Source organism: Electrona antarctica, assembly GCF_951216825.1.
Source record: "Electrona antarctica genome assembly, chromosome: 12".
NCBI lineage: Eukaryota > Metazoa > Chordata > Actinopteri > Myctophiformes > Myctophidae > Electrona > Electrona antarctica.
In genome coordinates this window covers 29,517,448-29,540,081 of record NC_136793.1, presented here as the reverse complement: position 1 = coordinate 29,540,081, position 22,634 = coordinate 29,517,448, and the positions used below count along the sequence as shown (strand labels likewise).

General features: G+C 44.5%; 2 protein-coding genes across 2 annotated transcripts in view; one reads left to right on the top strand and one right to left on the bottom strand.

Moving 5' to 3' along the window:
- bmpr1ba (bone morphogenetic protein receptor, type IBa) overlaps positions 1–19,968 on the bottom strand; it is a 119,755-nt gene extending 99,787 nt beyond the window's left edge. The window contains exon 1 of the mRNA XM_079517060.1: positions 19,834–19,968. The gene's annotated coding sequence lies outside the window, so the exon portion shown is untranslated. The remainder of the gene's footprint in view (positions 1–19,833) is intronic.
- On the top strand, positions 7,406–9,493 carry LOC306933956 (glutamine--fructose-6-phosphate aminotransferase [isomerizing] 1-like; the record flags this gene model as incomplete). Its single annotated transcript, XM_079516340.1, has 1 exon — positions 7,406–9,493. One exon carries the CDS (start codon positions 7,406–7,408, stop codon positions 9,491–9,493), a length of 2,088 nt encoding a protein of 695 aa, XP_079372466.1.
- Positions 19,969–22,634: the final 2,666 nt, after the last annotated feature.

The following is a 22,634-nucleotide window of genomic DNA, read 5'->3' as shown; positions in this document are numbered from 1 at the left end:
ACAGTATGGTACATGTTAAGGTTGGGCGATATACTAACATTTTCCTATTGCCCATCGTCTGCCCCAAAATCGCCGATAGACGATATATTCGTGCAATGTGATTACAGTTTACAGACGTGCCTGTCTCTGCAGCACCGTTTGCAACGCATTGAGAGCGTGTAGATATGTCTGTTATTGACAACGTGAACGAACCCCGACACCAGAGCTGCAAAAACAAACAAAAATCTTTTTTTTTAATTTCTCCCCCGACTTCGGGTTGTGATGAGACACGAGACAGCAGTGTGCATTCTGGTGTGACTGCATATTATTAAACTGCATGGGTCCGGAGCTGTCCAGACTCCGGAGTGTAAACAACATGTAGGCTACAGTACATTAGCCTCCCTCGGTCCCAGCCTTATTACTCAGCCAGCCCAGAGTGAGAGTGAGCGGTGCGCTGCATGACTTGAACTTCCCCCGTTCCCCGACACTTTCCACCCGGCCGCTGTTACGACTTTGCTGGCCCAAATTGATTCGCATTTTGCTCACACTTACATTATTTCGCTGTAGGTTAATATTATTTTGCAAAAGAAAAAATCGCGCAAAAAAATCGCCTCATAAAAATAATCGGCGATAGACTCATCCACATCACGATTGCCGATATATTCGTATCGTCACCCAACCCTAGTACATGGTGACAACGTCGCAAGGGGGCCAACGACGCGTGGCGCTAGAATCGAGATCGCTTGAGTTTCTAGTGTACAGACAACTTTTATTCCCACAACAAATACACACATGTATGACCACAGAGCCTAGTCGGAGAGATTCCTCTGAAAACGAGGCCATGACGTGTACTGGTGAAAGCCTAAGGGAAGCCAGCTCACCGAGAAATCTACTGAAGACAATGGCAAAAACCAGGATAGGGACCTGGAACATCAGAACCCTATAGGAGAGCAGCAAATCAGCGCAAGTGGCAAGCGAAATGAAGAGATATAACCTCACAATCCTTGGTTTATGCGAAACACGATGGAATGGAAGTGGCCAAACCAGAATAACTTCAGGGGAGACCATCATCTATTCCAGCCATGAAGACCTAGGCCATGACCACACCCAAGGAGTAGCCCTGATGATGACACCAGATGCCACAAAGGCAATGATGGCATGGGAACCAGTTTCATCACGACTCTTGTCAGCAAGATTCAACTCAAAGGGAAGAAAGTGCACAGTCATCCAGTGCTACGCACCAACCAACGCGGCCGGAGAAGAGGAAAAGGAAATGTTCTATAGTTCCCTATAATCTCTGATTGATCGCACACCAAGGAGAGACCTGAAAATCGTCATGGAAGACCTAAATGCGAAGGTGGGGGAGGACAACACAGGCAAATAATTCATCATGGGAAGACATGGCATTGGCATCTGCAACGAAAATGGGGAGCTGTTTACGGACCTCTGCTCCTTCAATGATTTGGTCATTGGAGGTACCATTTTTCCACACAAGAGAATCCATAAGACTACCTGGATCTCGCCAGATGGAAAAACCGAAAACCAGATTGATCACATCACAGTTTCCCGCAAGAGAAGAGTTCAACTGCAAAATCAAGAATAACCTTGAGGTAGCAGCAGGATCAAATGAAACTTCTATTGAAAACCACTGGACAGAACTTAAAAACACCTGGACGACCACTTGTGCAGAAGTTTTAGGCAAGAAGGTGCGAGAACAAAAAGTGTGGCTAACACCAGAGACATGGGATAAGATCAACCAGTGTCAAGATCCACGCGAGAAAATAGACCTGCGAGCAAAGTACAGGGAAGCAAACCGTCAAGTAAAGAAAAATGCAAGAGGCGATAAAAGGCGATTCATCGATGACATGACAGAAGAAGCAGAAATGGCAGCCATACAGAAAAACATGAAGAGACTGTATGAAATAACACGGACTCTGTCAGGAAAGAACACCAACCCAAGTAAGCCAGTAAAGGATAAGAACGGCAAGACCATCACCAGCGATGCAGAACAGAGATGCCGGTGGGTGGAACACTTCAAGGAAGTCCTAAACCGACCACCTCCATTGACTGTTCCCAATATACCACCAGCAACTGAACAGCTCAATGTGAATACCAACCCCCCAACCAAAGCCGAAATCATCAAGGCCATCAAAAGGATGAAGAACGGCAAGGCTGGGGGTCCAGATGGCATCCCGCCTGAGGCACTCACGGCAGACCCAACAACGGCAGCAGAGATGCTACAGCCCCTCCTACAAAAGATCTGGGAGCAGGAACAAGTCCCAGCTGACTGGAGGTGAGGCCATCTGGTCAAATTACCCAAAAAAGGCGACTTGTCGCAATGTGGTAATTGGCGAGGGATCATGCTCCTATCTGTCCCCAGCAAGGTCCTGACCAGAGTCATCCTGGACAGATTGAGGGAAGCCCTGGACAAGAGATTAAGACCAGAGCAAGCAGGGTTTCGCCAGGACAGGTCCTGTACAGACCACATCGCTACTCTGCGTATGATAATCGAACAGTCCATTGAATGGCAGACTTCTCTCTATCTAACGTTTGTGGATTTTGAGAAGGCCTTCGACAGTGTGGACCGAGATACCATCTGGAAGCTGATGCAACACTACGGAATCCCTCAGAAACTCATCAACATCATCCAACAGCTGTATGAGGACTCCGACTGTCAGATCATCCATAATGGAAAGCTAACTTGCCCTCTTGAAGTTAAGACCGGGGTGAGACAAGGCTGCATGCTCTCACCAACAATTTTCTGATCGACTGGATCATGAAAAACACAACCATGGCCAGTAAGACTGGCATCCAGTGGACCTTCACCCAACAACTCGAAGACCTTGACTTTGCAGACGATATCTGTCTTCTTTCTCACAAACACCAACACGCACAGTCAAAGCTAACACTACTCTCCGAAGAGGCAGCAAAGACTGGCCTCAAGATAAATGTGAAAAAGACAGAACTCATGAAGGTAAACAACAAACAGGATCTCCCAGTCCAACTACAGGGAGACAACATCAAAGAGACTGACCGCTTCACATATCTCGGGAGCATACTGAGCAAGGATGGTGGATCAGATGATGACATCAAAAGCAGAATAAACAAGGCCAGACACGTTTTCACCACGCTACAACCCATCTGGAACTCCAAGGCACTGTCCCTCCGAAATAAGACCAGAATATTTAACACCAACGTCAAGTCAGTTCTCCTTTATGGATCAGAGACATACCACCAACAAACTCCAGACATTTGTCAACAGATGCCTAAGGCGCATTCTAAACATCAGGTGGCCTGATAAAATATCAAATGCCAGCCTGTTGGAGAAAACCAACCAAAACTCCATCAGCCAGGATGTGAAGAAGAGAAAGTGGGGGTGGATTGGACACACCCTCCGAAAACCTACTGACAACATCACTAGGCAAGCACTGGACTGGAACCCACAGGGCAAAAGAAAAGTGGGGAGGCCAAAACAGACCTGGAGAAGATCAGTGGAGAGTGAGGCAAAGACGACTGGATTATCGTGGGCCGAGCTGAAGAAAACTGCTCAAAACAGAGTCCGATGGCGGGGTGTGATTGCGGCCCTATGCTCCACCTAGGAGCCTACAGGAATAAGTCAAGTAATTCAAGGAGACATTTCACACACCTGGACCGAATGAGCTGAAGGCTGACGGCTGAAGTGTCAATAAGCGTCTTCCTCAGCGGCTAGACAGCAGCTGCATGCATCCCACATTCCCAATAGGTAAATTCCCTGTCAGATCTCTATCTAGTTCCTACACATCCCTGCTCACAAGCATAACACTCACTTTCGCTAGAACCGTTTTTGTAAACATTCCTCCAGGAAGGCCAAACAAGAAATAGAAATAAATTATAGAATATAAATATAAATACATATATATTTTTGAGTGGTGCAACCACTCGAAGGAACAGCAATGTCCGTGTTAACCTATGTGTGTGACTATGTGTTAACCTATGTTTGTGTGTGACTCGTGTGTGACTCATGAGTACCAGTAGGGGCGCTGTCGTGCCAGAAACAGAGAGAGAGAGATAGTGCTGCACTGTTGCCTGCTAATGAGAGAGAGAGAGAGAGAGAGGGGGGGGGGGGGGGGGGGGGGGGGGGGGGGGGGGGGGGGTGGAAAGGGGGGGAGTTGCACCACTCAGTTCACACGGGTGTGATTTTTATATAAACATAGCTTAGTGACAAAAGAGTGGAATCCTGTAACATCATAACATTTTATGGAAATAGTATCCACGATTCCATGCATGACAGAGGATCAGGTAATTAGACATGTCATACAGTTACACTGACTAGCCTGATCACAAGATGACAGACTGATCACATTCACAACGAGTGCTCCACAAAGACCATGGGTCAAATGTGTACAGCAGTGTACGCTACTGGGTCTGATGACTGTGTCTAATATGCAGTTAGCCTACTTAGACACATTTTACTGGGTGAAAAGTACGTCCCACACATAGAACAATAAATTAATCCTATATTAAAATTGGCTTGCGGATCACGTCGTCACGGTCATGTCTTATTTGTCATCATTTCCAGGGGGAGTCAGATATGCTTTTTCGGGCATAAGTAATTGAACATTCATGGTGAAAAATAAATAAATAAAATAACAAATAATAAGCAATAATAAATAAAAGGCGCTAGAGTGCCAAGCAGATGAGGCAGATTTTACTCTGAAAAGCCCCGCCTTCCATTTCCCCCCAAAACCGGGAGGTGAAATCTTCCATTACTACCTCAGTCAGATCTCTCTTTAGAAGCGTTATTAGCGACAGAACATTGCCGTTCTGTTCAAAACTACGGACAGCGCCGTAGATTCAGAGTAAATAAGGAATATTGTTGGCCCGTAAACCAAGGTAAGGTCATAGGTAAGGTCATAGTTACGTGACTGGGCTGCGCCATGACACTTTCATGGGCCAAATCTCGCACCGGAAGTTCAATGAATACATAACAGTGAATGGAGCCGGCTGGACCAGCTTATATTATTTCTGAACAATTGAGACCTTTGTCATATAATCGGTTCAGGAATATAAAAGAAGACATATCACAGGTTGTTTTCTAATCACTGGCTTTTCGATGTGCACAGAGTGCACAGTATATCATTGTATTTGAGGGTAGTCTTGCGATACATTCAGAAAGGTACTTTGTGCTCTTTAGATACCATACCTCTATAAACGTACACAGTGTACACATCGAAAAGCAACACAGCAGACAATAATGTGTTATAGGTCTTCTGTTATTTTCCAGAAGCGATTACTTTACAAAAGGTCGTCTCAGTCATTCAGAAATAGTGTTTGTTCATGAGCTGGTCACTGGGCTCTCACTGACTGACTCCAATGTTTGGCTCCCATGAAAGTGTCTTTCCTTCTCTAAGCGTCCTTGCCGTAAACAAGGAAGTGAATGGCTGTGTGCGCAGCAAGACAGCTCCGGGACGGATGAGCAAGGCGTTGCCTAGCAACCGCCGCTGTCAAAAAATGGATTTTAGTGATCGCATTTTATATTATCTTCTATCTATCTATAAATGCGCCAAGTCTCTGTACGTCTGTCTGTGTGTAATCTACGTAACTCGAGAACCGTTCGCCCCACCGACTTTAAATTCGACACACACGTTTCACACCCCCGCAGGCGGTGCAGTGGCCGGTGTCGAGTCGGTCGGACCCACGGTTGTCCAGAACCGCCCCAAAAAGGCCTCTGCCCGGGCTCTGGACAGGGCCACTGCCCATGGTCCATATATGGAGCTGGCCTGTTCCGACATCACACCACTCCATATTTGGGCATGCCTGACACAGAACTCCATAAGCTGGCCTGTTCTGACATCACAACACTCCCATATTTGGGCATGCCTGACACAGAACTCCATATATAGGAATAAAGGGACACAGAGAGACACATACAGACATCTCCATATGGGCATAAAAGGGACACAGACAGATGGGTGGAACGGGTACTCTGCATTTCCGGTTGTCCAGAACCAGCACAAAAGCCTAATTTGGCATGATTGACAAAGAACTCCATATATGGGCATAACATGGACACATACATAACAGGGTGGGGCATGCATTTCCGGTTGTCCAGAACCAGCACAAAAGCCTCTGCCCGGACTCTGGACCTGATCACCCCAATATCTCCATATATGGATCTGGGCTGTTCTTTTTTTATTTATACGTTTATTTAATAGGGACAATACAAAAAACAATGTATCAAGTTGTAAAAACATGAAACCGTTGCAATGTATATGGGTTTGTAGCCAAGGCTAATTTGCAACCCCAGTCCCTACTAATACATCCAATACATCTAATCCAAGTATAAAGCAATAACAGTTTTAAAATGTGCCTAACACATTTGTGTTCGCACCTCTGGCCCGCTTTTAACCAGAGTTTGACTTCATCATTAAACATTTTGAGATCAGTTTGTCGTTTTATTTCAGTTGGTAGGGCATTCCACAGGTGTATCCCTTGTACTGAGTAAGAAGACTGACCAAATGTGGTGTTACGCTTTGCTACCTTGAGGTTGCCGCCTGCCGGCTGCTGATCCCCTTGTGATCCTACTAGTTGGTCTATCTGGTCCTTTTATCTTAGGACAGAGTACCGCTGGGGAAAGATCATGAACACCTTTGAAAATTACCATTTCATTGGTTTTTTTATCCATTATTTTCAGTGCTTGTTTATAAAGTGATGTGATTGGTTTGATGACTGTGAGGCCTGGCCCCAGACAGTAATACAGTAGGAGATATGGGAAAAAATCATGGCATGCAGTTGGGCTGCGTGCAGTGGTATATATTGTCTGATTAGTCTAAAGCAGTTCAGGTTTGTTTTTAGTCTTGCTCAACCTTTTGATATGTTTATCAAATTTTAGTTGAGAGTCAAGAATGACACCCAGAAATTTGAATTCCCCGACTTCCTCAATTTCCTCTTGATCTATTTTAATGTTCAATTCATAATTTTCTCTCTGCATCTGCATACATTTGGCAGGTAGTGCTTTTACAGCATGTTGGTAAGTCATTTATGTATAGACTGAAGAGCAATGGTCCTAATATAGAACCCTGTGGATCTCCAACTTCCATCGTTATACCGGTCTAGTCATCATATACTAATGACATATACTTACAGGGCTCTCGATTTATGCCCATAAAAGCGACAAGGAGTCGCTCAGCGTCACTTCCTCGGGGGGTACTTCCGCTAAATTCCGGTACTTCGTGTACACATTCACCGGGCTAGGATTGGATACAGGTACATAAGGTGTGCTCTGTCATTGACAGTCAATCAATGCCCCTCAGCCAATCACATTTTGCGGTCGGAACTATTTCGTGACATCACCCCCCCCCATCATAAAAGGCGCAAACAGCAGGTGCAATTGGAAGCTGACATTATCTACCGTAACCCGGGGTTTCCACCACAACGGTGCACAGACATGTGTGGAATCTTCGCCTATCTGAACTACCACGTGCCGAGGTCTCGCCGTGAGATTCTCCAGGTCTTGGTGCAGGGCCTGCAGCGTCTGGAATACCGGGGTTACGACTCCGCCGGCGTCGGAATCGACGACGGTATCGACGGCAGATCTATCCATGTGATCAAGCAGCGTGGCGTGGTGAAGGCTCTCCATGAGGAGATCCAGAAACAGAAGGACATGGACATGGACGTAGAGTTTGACGTCCACGTGGGCATCGGCCACACGCGCTGGGCTACCCACGGTGAGCCCAGCTCCGTCAACAGCCACCCTCAGGCGTCCGACAAGGACAACGAGTTCATCGTCATCCACAACGGAATCACCACCAACTACAAAGCTCTGAGGACGTTCCTGGAGAGCAAGGACCACGAGTTTGAGTCCGAGACCGACACGGAGAGCATCGCCAAGCTGGTCAAGTACGTGTACGACAATCGAGAGGGTGACCTCAGCTTCGCCACTCTGGCGGAGAGGGTGACCCAGCAGCTGGAGGGCGCCTTCGCTCTGGTTTTTAAGAGCGTCCATTACCCCGGAGAGGTGGTCGCCGCCAGGAGGGGAAGTCCTCTGCTGATTGGAGTGAAGAGTGACCACAAGCTGTCCATGAATCACATTCCCATCGTGTACCACCACTCTGGTACAGACAGGGACAGACAGGACAGGACATACGGGGACAGACAGGACAGGGACAGACAGGACAGGACAGACGGGGACAGACAGGACAGGACAGACAGGGACACCTATCTGTTTCCGGAGGACGAGACAGCTGTAGAGTACTACTTCGCCTCCGATGCCAGCGCGGTGATAGAGCACACCAACCAGGTGATATTTCTGGAGGACGACGACGTTGCCGCCGTGAAAGACGGACGGCTGTCCGTCCACAGGGTGAGACGCGTGTCCGGAGACCACTCGGCCGTCCGCGCCATCCAGACCCTGCGGATGGAGCTGCAGCAGATCATGAAGGGCAACTACAGCTCCTTCATGCAGAAGGAGATCTTCGAGCAGCCCGAGTCCGTGGTCAGCACCATGAGAGGAAGGGTCAACTTCGACGACGACACCGTGTCACTGGGCGGGCTGAAGGACCACATCAAGGAGATCCAACGGTGTCGACGGCTGATCCTCATCGCCTGCGGAACCAGCTACCACTCGGGGCTGGCCACTCGGCAGATCCTGGAGGAGCTGACCGAGCTCCCCGTCATGGTGGAGCTGGCCAGCGACTTCCTGGACAGGAACATGCCCGTGTTGCGAGACGACGTCTGCTTCTTCATCAGCCAATCGGGGGAGACGGCGGACACCCTCGTGGCGCTCCAATACTGCAGGGAGAGAGGCGCTCTGACCGTGGGCTTGACCAACACCGTGGGCAGCTCCATCTCCAGAGGAACCCACTGCGGGGTCCACGTCAACGCCGGGCCAGAGATCGGCGTGGCCAGCACCAAGGCCTACACCAGTCAGTTTGTGGCCCTGGTCATGTTCGCGCTGTTGATGAGCAACGACAGGATCTCCATGCGGCAGAGGCGCAGCGAGATCATCCAGGGCCTGAAGACGCTCCCGGGTCTCATCAAGGAGGTGCTGGGTTTGGACGACGAGATCCAGAAGCTGGCGTCAGAGCTCCACCAGCAGAAGAGCGTGCTGATCATGGGCAGAGGTTACCACTACGCCACCTGCCTGGAGGGAGCGCTGAAGATCAAGGAGATCACGTACATGCACTCGGAGGGCATCCTGACCGGGGAGCTGAAGCACGGCCCCCTGGCGCTGGTGGATGAGCTCATGCCCATCATCATGATCGTGGCGAGGGACCACACCTACGCCAAATGCCAGAGCGCCTTGCAGCAGATCGTGGCCCGCCAAGGCCGGCCCATCGTGATCTCCGACGGGGATGACGTCGAGGACACCATCGGGAGCTCGGGGCGCACCATGAAGGTGCCTCGCTGCGTGGACTGTCTGCAGGGCGTCCTGAGCGTCATCCCGCTGCAGCTGCTCTCCTTCCACCTGGCGGTGCTCAGGGGGCACGATGTGGACTGTCCAAGAAACCTGGCCAAGTCGGTGACGGTGGAGTGAACCCGCCCGCCCGCCACCGCGTCACTTGACAAAACGACAACACAAAACTATTTAGCCCTGAGCTCGATTCTATAAATGCCTCCTAAATCCTAACGGTTTTCTGAAAAAACCTCATGTTTCTATGTCAGTGGTTCTCAAACTATTTCATTTCAAGGAGCCCCAGAATTATATGTAATTGGCCCCGGACTCCAATCTCAAAATATGTTGTTCCAGAGACCCCCCCCCCCCCCCCTTGCTCTGAAAGAATATATATTGAAAGATTTGTGCCACATTTTTTTCAAAAATAACAGAGCTACAAGCTTGTAGCGCGGCACTCGGTGCTACGCTATGATCTTGTAGATCTACTATCTGCTGAATTTAATCCCTTTTGAAATGAGGCTGTAACAAAACAAAATGTGGAAAAAGTGAAGGAGTGTGAATTCTTTCCGGTATGCATAAATAAATAAAAAATCACACCCGTGTGAACTGAGTGGTGTAAGGTCTTATAAAGACTGATCAGCTGTGGTCTGACGTAATGAAATCACACCCGTGTGAACTGGGTGACCATAGCAACCGTGCTCATTTTTTGAGCACAGACAGACTAACAAAGCCAGTTGTAGGAGTGGTTTACACCACTCAAAAAATAGAGGTCAGAAAAAATAAAATTAACATTTTGGATGTCATTTAACAGAAAAAAATCACACCCGTGTGAAGTGAGTGGTGCAATTCCGTGTGGGGGTTCCCGGGGGGGAGAAGCTCCAGACCCCCAGGAACGCGCCCAGGGGTCCGGGTCGGTTCTGGCGAGCCGCCCCGCGTCCGAAACGGTAGAGAAATGACAGTTACCATGTAGGGGTCCCCGGGGGTGGGGGGGGGAGTTCCAGACCCCCAGGAACGTGCCTAGGGGGCCGGGTCGGGCCGGTTCCGGCGTGCCGTCCCGCGTCCGAAACAGTGGGATGGAAGTGCCTCAGGTTTGCGTTTGTGTTAAATGTGTAAATGTAATACTATTCTAATATAGTTATACATATGGCATATGCACTTGAGCAGACTGGCCTATATATTAGGTGTGTGTGTGCGTGTGCGTGTGCGTGCGCGTGCGTGTGTGTGTGTGTGTGCGTGTGCGTGTGCGTGTGTGTGTGTGTGTGTGTGTGTGTGTGTGTGTGTATATACAGTATACTGTATATCAAAGCAACAGAGGCAATAAATCAGTATTTCCCTCTGAAAAGTCTAGTGTCAAGATCCTAACTCATCCCAGCTTCAGCGTCAGGAGGCGAAGAAAACAAAGAGACAATGGAAGCCATGTGTGTGTGAATATGCAAGACTTACCCACACACAAAACACACACCAAACATCCACACACTGGTCTGTGACACTCTATGGTCTAGATTAGCACCTCCAATCAGATAATACCTGATTTATAGTATACTTGGTGCATCAAAAATAGAAGATCTACTTGTGCTGCCTGTGATGCGTTGCAAGCTTGCAGATCGGCCATTACCAGTGTGCGACCCCTGCAGCCCGCACGCAAACCACGCACAACTAAGGCAGGCATAGCAGTGGCAGCCATTTTCTGGTTCAGACCCCATCCTTTTTTCTCATAGATTTCCAAAAGTCTCAATTATTTTAAGCCTAGAACCAAGCCATCCAGCCTCCAGGTGAATCATGACCATAAAACATTTGATTCTGTGAAGAAGAAAAAAAGGGTATTTATTAAATATTTCGGTGGAACCAGAAAATGTCCACAACTGCTATGCCCTATAGACATTAAAAGTGTCAAATCAAATACGGTATATGCCTTTCATGTTATAAAGTATGTAGAAAAAGCATACATACCATAGGAAGTAATGACAAGTTCATACTCGTTGGTGATACCTGGGCATACTTTGGGGGGAGATATTATGAATGTGGCCCAAATCTTGGCCCTAAGGAGAATAATCGAGGAGGTTAAAAGGAACAACCTGACTGCCGTGTTGTGCTTTATCGACAAAAAGGCAGTTGACTCGATCCACAGAGGCACGATGATGAAGATCCTTAAGGCCTACAGTGTCCCTTCCAACTTACTCAGGGCAATGTAAGCAGGAACAAGGGCCAAGGTGGTGACCTCAGAGTGCAACAGGAGTTTGACATCTTGGCTGCTGGGGTGCTGCAAGAGTACACCCTAGCCCCCTTCCTCTTTGTCATAGTGCTGGACCATGCGTTAAGGAACGCCATCAGTGGACGAGAGCAGGATCTTGGCCTCACCATAACACCAAGGAGGTCGAGACGATACCCGACAGTAGTGCTGACAGATCTGGACTATACCCGCACAACATCAGCCTGCTCTCCGGCCACGTGGAACAAGCTCAGGAGCTCCTGAACAGAGTGGAGTCAGAGTGTGCCAAGGTTGGCCTCCGGCTGAATGCCAAGAAAACTGAAGTTATCACCTATAACATCCCATCAGAGAATCCACCTCTGACAACACTGACGGCACTGCTATGAAGGAAGTCAAGTACCTGGGCTCATAGGTCAACTCAACGGAGCAAGATCTTAAAGTGAGGAAGGCACTTGCATGGAAGGCCCTGAACGGCATGGCTAGTGTATGGAGATTCTTCTATGCAACAGGCTGTTTCCCTATACGGCAGTGAATGCTGGACCCTGAAGCCAACCCTGCAGAAGTCTCTAGATGGGTGCTACACCAGAATGCTGCGTGCAGTACTTAACATCAGCAAGAGTACACATGTTACCAACAAGAATCTGCCAGAATCGGCCAGATGTATGGAGAACTGGGATAACTGGAAGCGACGATGGAGCTAGAGCTCATCTGAGGACAACCTAGAGAGATGAAGGGAAGGCTGTCATGCACCTCAACTTAAAGAAATACCCTTTTAATATGTTTTGGGCAAAATGTGAGGGGAAATTTTATTAGGTTTGTGAAGCGGAGAAGCTCAGGGGCGTCAACTGTCAGCAGGGAGTGTTGGGCGGGAAGAATAGGACGAAGGCTCTATATTCTCCCAGTGGGGGCTCCTCACTGGCAGGTGAGTCAGTAGGATACGACAGCAGTGACAACACACAGAAATGGTGGGGATGAAAATGGATATAAAGTAAAAGAAAGAAAAAAGTAATTGAAAAACACGCCCCTTCCCTCACGCATTAGGAGAACAATGTTCAAAAGAATGTGTTTTGTTTTCAATGGGTCTAACATAGTTAAAATGGAGTTTGAAGTTCACTGGGATTATATAGGAGAGGGCCTGAACCATCTGATTAATGAATATAAATTATCCAAAGTCGAATTATTGACTCAAGCACTCTACAAATTGTCTGGGAAGCACTCAAAAGCCTAATTGGATGTTAAAATGATCCCAGAAGTGTTTAAAGGGGAAGACCACCTTTTGAGAGGTTTGGGTTGTTTTCTTACCTTATTATGGGCAAACTAGCCGATTCCATTATTAGTTATTTCGCTCCGTTGTATTGTTTATTAGCAATTTAAGAAAAAAAAGAAAAAAAAAATGTGCTCATTGACTTCCATTGTAACAGGGAAACAGCTCTCAAAGTCAATCTTTTAGCACATAAACCAACGCAAAGCTGTTTATGATGAATAATTTGTGTAGAAAGAAGATCCGGTAGGTATGCCTACGCCGACCGAATCACTGCTGTTCGCGTTGAGTAAAAAATGATCTGATTGGACCAAAACTGTACACCACTCCTGAAGCGTATTATTGGAATGCTGTTGATACACGACGGGGATGTAAACAAATGCATTTGATCTCGTCCGCTTGTCACTAAAAACATACACAATGGACGTGTTTGAGGGAGACACTTTAGAAGACACTTTAGAAGAAGTGTCTGTGTCTGGGACTGCTCGTATGCGAGGCTGCAGCTGGGTGCAGCGTGGAGACTTGTTTACAAACGAAACATCGCAAGATGTCCCCGCGCGAGTTGAGAACGCTGTAGTACTGCTTCAGTCTATCTCTGACTAAAATAGTAACTTTATAAATCTATCTTAAAAGACGAAAATAAAACCGCTTGAGTTTTTCTGAGAGAATCAGGTTTTGTTGCATTGGTTTATGTGCTAAAAGAGTGACTTTGAGAGCTGTTTCCCCGTTACAATGGAAGTCAATGAGCGAGTTTTTACCAGCAGCTTGTTTATTTCTTAAATTGCTAATAAACAACACAACGGAGTGAAATAACCCATGCAATGGACTAGTTTGCCCATAATAAGGTAAGAAAACAACCCAAACCTCTCAAAAAGTGGTCTTACCCTTTAAAACAATAATACCCCTTTCCATCTGAATGTGCTAGCTAGAAATCCGTCTGGCAGAGGGCTTTCCTCTGACTCTGATGTGATGTGTACAATGTTTAGTGTTCAGGCTATTCAATTGCCTATTAATGTGAGGCAGCAATGTGACAAAAAAGGCTTATCAGCTTTATTTCATCGTAAAATATGAACTAGCAACTGTAAACTGTTACTTTGCTGTCTAATTTAAACTGGCTGGTAGGCAATTCATTAGGACTCCAAAATGAATATAGGAATGACAAGCGAGAGACCAAAACGTCTCTGGGTGAGGGATGAATGTGAATTATTTGGCTTAATCACCTCAAATTAAAAGCTATTGCTGTTTTAGTTTAGTGTTGAGAGGAGCAGAGCACATGATATGATGTGAACATAGGCTACACTACAGTATCAATATAGTCTAAAAGTATAAAATAAAATATAAAATGCGCAACAAATTAGAAAAACAGTAAAGGCTTCTTTATTGACCATTGACCAATATGAAATATTACGGAAAACAAGCATTCAGATGGGATTAGTAACATCCATGGCTTTAGAGTAAGCAGTTTATATTTTGAATTCATACGGAGGACAATGGGCAAAGACCCACTGTTGCAATAATACAACATATTTTAATTAATTAATAAAAAAGAAATCTGTTCTTTTTTCACCTAAAGGTCATCATTGATGTTCATTGCAATGCCATTGGTCATGATATTTGGTCATGATATTTGCATATAAATACCCCCCACAGAGGCTGAAATTCACACAAATGAAAATTCTCTGGACTGGAATTTTTAACCTATGCCCTTTGACCTTTAACCCGGATAAAAGTAAGTAAAATAACTGTAATATATGTTTTTCTGTGATCATTAGAATGTCTAGAACATGTTTTATTTATTATTGTGAAAGATATCCGCCTAAATTATTAATTTATTATTATTATTTTAATAATTATTATAAATGTGCATAAAATTTGCTTCTTTTTTTTTTACATAATTTTCTCTACAAAGTCCTAGTAGTACAAGTAGTAGTAAGGTTGAAATCTCTTTTTTGCAGGTAGAAATGTATACAGGTCTTGTAAGGTTAAAGGCATAGTACATAACTTTGCCCTGTACAAAACAAAACAAAAATATTTTTACCCATCATTTTTTTCCCTCTAGAAATGTTATCAGAATCGTAGTGTGGGGGTGTTTACCAGCAGAAGCATGTTGCCCTCGCTGTATTTTGGTATTTGTTTAGGTAGCCCAAAAATATCCCCTTCTACCAAAACAAAGTGAAAAATATTTGTCAGGTGAAAGAAGCGCTGTCTATATATATATATATATATATATATATATATATATATAATATATAGCTAACTCGTCGAATCTCTTAGTTACATCAATATTGTTCTTATAAAATAGTTGGTTTGTGCCTAAATATGTGTGGCATAGCTTAGGAGGCAGGCAATCATACTACACTCCCACTGGCTTAGGCAGCGTGTGTGGCAGCCAATCAGGACAAGGCATTCAGTATGACTAGGTGGTGACTATGACTAGGTCGTCTACATTCCATGAGCTTTCATTAGTCAGGTGAAACCTGACAAAAAAGTCTCCAACACTGACAGCTAGATATACTAAAATGTCTAAAAAAGAAAAAAGGGAAAAAAAAGAAAAGAAAGAAAAAACATCTCTGTCAGTCTTGGTCAAGTCAAGGCTAGGGTCTCACCTGAGGTGTGTGAGGGTTTTAACTGCCTCTCACAAAGTTCTGCAACACAAACAATGACACGTTTTAGTTACAGTTCTGTCTGAGTTTGAACAGTAATGCTGGCAGAATTCTATCAATCACACTGACAATGTAATGAGAAGGAGACGGAGATCTTTGAGAAGAAATCACCCCTCAGGCACGGGGCTTTATCTCTAACGTTATCATCTCCATCATTCAGCTGCAGGAAATTGGACATTAGAGAAGGCAACAGTAGCTTGCACTCACAGTTCAGAGACAAATCGTTTTTGGAATATTCTTCCTTAGTAATATTCCGCTCTTAGTAATATTTCAACCCATCTATTTCAACCCCTATGTTCTCTCCTTTTGTCTCTTACACTCCTCTGCCTTCCACACGTTTCCATACTAACAGAAACTGAGTCTGCATTAACCAGATACGCTAGTATTCTTGGCTTGTAGTTTTGTGTTAAGTTCCTTCAATGTGATCGGCATTTCCAGCAGTCACACAAAATCATCACACGGCCGGAATTTGATGACGTAAACTTCGTAAAGTGTCTCAATTGCTCTTTTCATACACACACGCTACTAACGCTAGTATACACATGCATGCACACATGCACGGCATACACAGACACAGCCAGAGACAGACAGTGAGGGAAAGGTTCTGCTTACAGCTGCTACCCTAAACTCAATTACACAGCCAATTGAGTATGTGGCGTGCTACACAGATTTGTGTGATGTGTTGACCCAAATACAATTGCTGTTCCAAATAAGGCCTCGACTACAACTAGAAAGACAACTGTGATTACACTTACTGAAATTATACGAGAGCAAATGCATGGACACGAATATAAAAGAAACATTCTCTGTTGCACACACATGCACGCGTGCACACACACAGTCACACACACACACACACACACACACACACACACACACATCTGGTCTTCTACTTCACTCATTCATATTTGCTGAGTGTTTTCCTGCAAGGTCCCATGGTGATACTGCAACCGAACAGGCTAGCTCACATAAGGTGAGGTAAGATTTGGACCTACAGAATTATGCCATCTGGACACACACACACACACACACACACACACACACACACACACACACACACACACACACACACACACACACACACACACACACACACACACACACACACACACACACACACACACACACACACACACACACACACACACACACACACACACACACGTGCATGCATGCAGACTGTACACACGCACAAACCCAGATATACTCTTGTCATAACCCACACTGACAAACACCTGGACCTAGTTACTGGACACAGAGGGGGAGTTAAAGAGAGAGAGAGTGAGTGTGTGTGTGTGTGTGTGTGTGTGTGTGTGTGTGTGTGTGTGTGTGTGTGTGTGTGTGTGTGTGTGTGTGTGTGTGTGTGTGTGTGTGTGTGTGTGTGTGTACTATATGCGGTGTTGTAGTATGGCTAGGCTGAGTAAGTCTATGCTGGAGGCTATGAGAAGGTTGATTTAAATTCTTTCTTTTTCTTACCCCCTTTTTATGTCCCTGAAGCAGTAGGCTCACTTCACCTAGTCTAAACAATCAAGGTATGACATTGCCACGAAATACAATAATTCTCTCATATAGAAAAGTCTGGAACAGAGGTAGGTATACAAATGTTTTCAGCTCAGTACATAAGCTGGCATAATGTTGTCTCACATCTGGGTCCCAGGGTTTGGTATAACTTCTTGGTATTGTTATAATTTGATGTGAGATTACACAATAAACACACCCAGGAAACATTTAGGAGATGAGCGGTCTTTAATCAAGTGGTATTATGGTTTGCTTAGTTTTTCGTGCATGTTTATTTATATCAATATTTATTAGGCTTATACTTAATATACTTACGTATAAAAGGATAGAGGGTCATACTCTTGCAGTAATTGGCCATGGGCTGTACCTCTATCTCTATCTCACATGGGGTATATCTCAGTGGGGTTATACGGTCACTCGGTCAGCAGCTGATCAATCAGCGCAAGTGCCACATCACGTGTGGAAAGCCTGGTTTTCATTCCAAACTGATAGTGTGATGCGGCCTAGACCACTCCTATTCTAAAATCCCAATACAAATATCTGTATCCTGTTAGGAAGCCACAATGTTATTGTTCCCTCACATAATGCAGAATCAAGTAGCCTAGTCTCACCAATTGCTACAAGTTAAGAACTAAAGGTGCTCCGTGGAGCATACACAGTATATCCACCAGCCTGGGTTGCCTAGCTAGGGCTGTGTGCTGTGGGTTGTAGCCGTCAGGACATGAGTAACCAGCGGGGATAACATTTCTATATCATACCAGTGAGGTAAAAAGGTTTTCGAGTCCTACTTCAACGACGTTAAAGTATGTTACTGAGTACAGTTGCATCCCAGGACCCCCAGAGGGTGACAGTGGGTGCAGGGCCAATTAGGCAATCATGGAAGGAGGTAGGGCCCACACACCATTCAACGTTTCGATCTCAATGGATCTTTGTCAGGTCAGTATAAAATTATTGCATCCTTTCTCAATTTAGTGAGTCTAAGGATGCAGGATGCAGGCTATTTGCATCACTGACATTCAGTGCAACTTTTTGCATTTTGCTTTTGGAGGTGTGCTCTATAGAGGCCCCTAACATGCGATTCCAATTTGTGATTGAATGGATGCTGTGATAGACCCATCCGACATATTTAGAGGCCAATATTACAGGCAAACAGTATGGAATATGAAAACACTATTTGTCAAAAGACTCACAAAATAATTTGTACATATTTAGGTGAAAGAAATCATGTTTCTGCACCAAACAGTGAAACCATTTGAGGCACCCCCTATGGGTGTATTAAGTTAAATTGCTGTTGGCTAGGTGTTGTTTAGAGGTCCTCAATGTGTGATTTAAATTTGGAGTGGATTGGATGCCAGTACGCCACATTAATGATTTGGGGCTTTTCTTTTTTTGTTGTTAAATTGCTCCTATACTGCAAAATGAATCGGATATGAAAAGTCTGAAAGATGCATGTCTATCTCTATCACATGACTCCTGAGTTAATGTGTACTGATTTCAGTGATCCGAAGTATACTGTACCAAGAAGTACTTGAAGAAACCTGCCGGATTCATAAGTTGTATGCGTAGCCTTACCACTATGACGATTTCTGAGGGAATTATTTTTTGGACAGACCATCCATATCCGCTGATTAGCCAGAGTTGTCTGGCTTAAGAGACTAGCTGAGAGGGCACATAATGCATAACATTTTAACATGCTTCTAAATATGTTCACTTTGTATGTTTGTAACAGTAACATAGTTGTACGATCTTGTACATTGTATACCAATACATACAACCTCTAGTCTAGGCCTATACTGTAGGCTACTTTACGTTTGCACTGGTTATGTGTTGCTTGGAGATATGCGTTGATATATATACAGTATATATATAGTATATATATATATATATATATATATAATATATACAGTATATATGTATGTATGTATGCGTGTGTGTGTGTGTGTGTGCACGTGCGTGTGTGTGTGTGCGCGCGTGTGTGTACTATATGCAGTGTAGTATGGGCTGAGTAAGTCTATGCTGGAGCCAGGCTATGAGAAGGTTGATTTAAATTATTTCTTTTTCTTACCCCCTTGGCCTTTTTATGTGCCCACTCACACCACTTGGTGGTCAACAAACGCTATTTCCGTACTCGGCCGGACACGTACGTACGTACCAGGAGTGGCTAGCACCACTCAATAATATTATGCAACTGGTCAGATCATTGCCCACAATCTTTAAAGTGCAACAGACATCTCAAAACAATGCATGCTGCAAATAACTTGCCAATAGCATACAGGTAGGCCTGCTGTAGCCCACATCATAATACTGCAGCATGTTAATTGCATACAGAATGTTGCATAGAGAGGTCTGTAAATATAATAGAACAGAATCCTATATGATCAATTTTTTGTTATGCATAATGCACTGAGCTTTGGGGGGCATGTTGCCATGCTTGTCACTTAATAAAAATATCATAATTTCATAAATAGGACACGACATGTCGTGATAAGCCCATTTGAAATGCATGCATGCTAAAGTTATTAAATGAATACTCAGCATTCATGTAGCCTATAGGCAACTTTCGACCATTTCCATCGTTTCTCATCAGGTTTACGTGATCTCTTCTAGCTACGAATACGTAGTTAGCGTTGATAGCATATCGATGCAAAACAGGCTAAAGTTATCGAAACGGCGTCTAGAAAAAACAATCAAAAGCTATTGAGTGTTGCATGCAGAACGGCGATGTCATCCCCATACACTTCGCAGCACAGAAGTTTAACGATCGATGCGCTGTCAAACTTGCAACAGCTCTCAACAACCTGAGCGTGTTGTTGGTCTTTTTTTCACTCACCTTTCGTGTCGATGACCAAACGCGCTCTGCACTTCTGAATTCCCGTTATGGATGCGAGATGCGATGCTTGCAAAGTTGCAGTTGATCGACAGACGCACGCGAGATGCGATGCCTGCAAAGTTGCAGTTGGTCGACAGACGCACGCGAGATGCGATGCCTGCAATGTTGCAGTTGGTCTCGACAGACGCACGCCTACACTTCTATGTCTCTCTCTCTCTCTCTCTCTCTCTCTCTCTCTCTCTCCATGGGCTATGAGACAGCCCCCTCCGTCCCATAGCTTCTGCATAAACTGTCTTTAGTGCAGTAGCACCGGCCGAAAAAGAGAAGATGAATTAAAAGTTACTCCTAAATCCTAACATATCCTCAATTAAATATTAGGCAGGTAAAACTCCTAGCCTACATCTGTAATGACCTGCTTGCTCTATAGGATCAAGCCAGATATTTGCATCTATGGTACGACCGTGAGCACACTGTTATCTCACTATTTATTAATCCGTTTTTGGGGCACCTAGTCCTTCAAATAGGCCTACAACTTTGTACCTAGAAACCAATTACTCTGTTCTAAATATGCCTTGCTTATCACCCGGCCAAGCAATTCAAAACCAAATCCAAATAGGCAACACCCCAATCTGATTTATAGCATCATGTCCTTGTCCAGAACAAACATATTAAATATGCATATGTAGGCTATATATAAACTGTTCATATATATAAATCAAATAAATATTATCTCTCATCATGATGTGCACCTGTTAATTGTGTGGACAAATATGGCTGCTAGAATAATCTGTTCATGGAGCCGCTTTGACCTAAGTTGCCCTTTTGGATGACTAGGCCTCCCTCCCTCCTTTCTCTCACTCTCTCTCACTGCCTCGGTGCCTCCTTATCTCATTCTCCATCTTGCTCACCATCCTAAATTATATTATCTAGTTCATCTCTCTCTTTCCTACCGGAAGGCTTCCATATAGGCCAGTGGAACTATACGTATCTGCTCAAATTGGTATTTCACACACAGGGGCTGGAAACAAACAACCATGTGGTTTGATCCGGGTAATAGTTTGGAAAGTTAAGATTGGCAAACATGGAAAGACCACAAAATATTTGTCTTGGGAGCATAATGGAACATTTATTCTCCATGTTTACATTTTATCTCCAACCAATTCATAGAGTTTAACAGTGTGTAACGTAAATAACATGGTGTCATACTGTAGGTGGAGATGCATATAGTCTAGAGAGTCGAGACCTTACCCCAGGACTCCAGGAAGTCTAGAGGCTCATCCATGTGTCTATAATGGGGATCCTTTAATACACATAACAAATAAAGTTACCTTGGTGCTTAGCATGTTTGGTTTTGGCAGATGGGAATAAAAGAAAGCTGTGTTTTTATCACAAAGGAGACTCTTTGCATCTCCATAGCGGGAACCACTGCTGGTCATCAAACTAGTGGCTTAGGAATGCTACAAAAAATATATATATATATCTATGAAAGTCTCAATGGGGTGAGTAATCGATAGGGCAATAAAGTTTTTGTGGGTGACCATGGGTTGCGGAAGAACGCCCTCCATCGTAAACCACTGAAAACGGTTAAGCGTTGGATTTTTAATTATGTCCCCTTATCAATACAGTACAGTACATGGTATGGTATGGTAATGGAGGATTTGTGGGTAGTGAAGTTTGGAGAAAAACTAACTTCTAACCCAGATACGATATACACCTTTCCCAATCATATACAACACACTATCACAAATAAAGGGGCATTACTACTGTTATCATTTACATAAATATAAAATATAAATCATATAGCTCTGTCAAATTCTTTAGGTAGGTCAGCGCTATTCGGTTAAGATCTCTCATTCTCTCTCTCTCTCTCTCTCCCTCTCCCTCTCTCTCTCTCTCTCTCTCTCTCTCTCTTCCAAAGAATTGAAATGTATGCTGAAACACGATTCTACAATGAAACTACACTCATAAAATGTGAACAGAATACATACAGTACTGTACAATAGTAAATAAAAAGGTACATACAAGCTGCATACAACTTTAAGCACTGATGTTATGCAACTGGTCAGGTCACATACCCAGACAACATCCTAGCCAGCCTCAGCCTGTGTGAAAACAACTTGTCTAATCACGACACACATACGTTGAAAAACATTCAATATAGATTTATATTTTCATTTCCATGCATCCCAAACATGTTTTGCCGTTTTACACACAGTCAGAAAAAGTTTTGCAATGTATTTTAAAATTAGTAACACCTTTTATAATGTTCTGTTACTGTACACGTCTTTGATAATACAAAAATAATAATAATAATAAAATAAGTGAGGAAGTTCTATAGTTGATTCTGTCACTGTATTATTCACTAGACCTGAACTGAATACTGTAGTTCAGGGATCTTCAACGTTTTTCAGGCCATGAAGGACCCCTTAGCTGAGAGAGGCATACGCAACAGGGACCCCCCCCCCCCCCCCACACACACACACACACTACATATTGTACAAGATTTTGTTTGTCATATGTAGATTTCATCGATCGCTTCGTACACTTGTTTGACAACACTATCATTATTGTTCATTTTCAGACATTTGCGCTTTTTCTTTTATAAAACAATTTTTGTAACCCATTTTTTCACCCTGTGCCAATTGCCTAAGCTGTAATCCTGGGTTACTAGTACTACTCTCCCTCTGCCAACGTGGGGAGAGCCCCGAACTGAGCTCATGCTTTCTTCAATGCATGAGGAGTGAGGAGGCCACTTCTTATCATCTGACAGGGGAGAGTTTCCCCCGTCGGACGTATCGCGT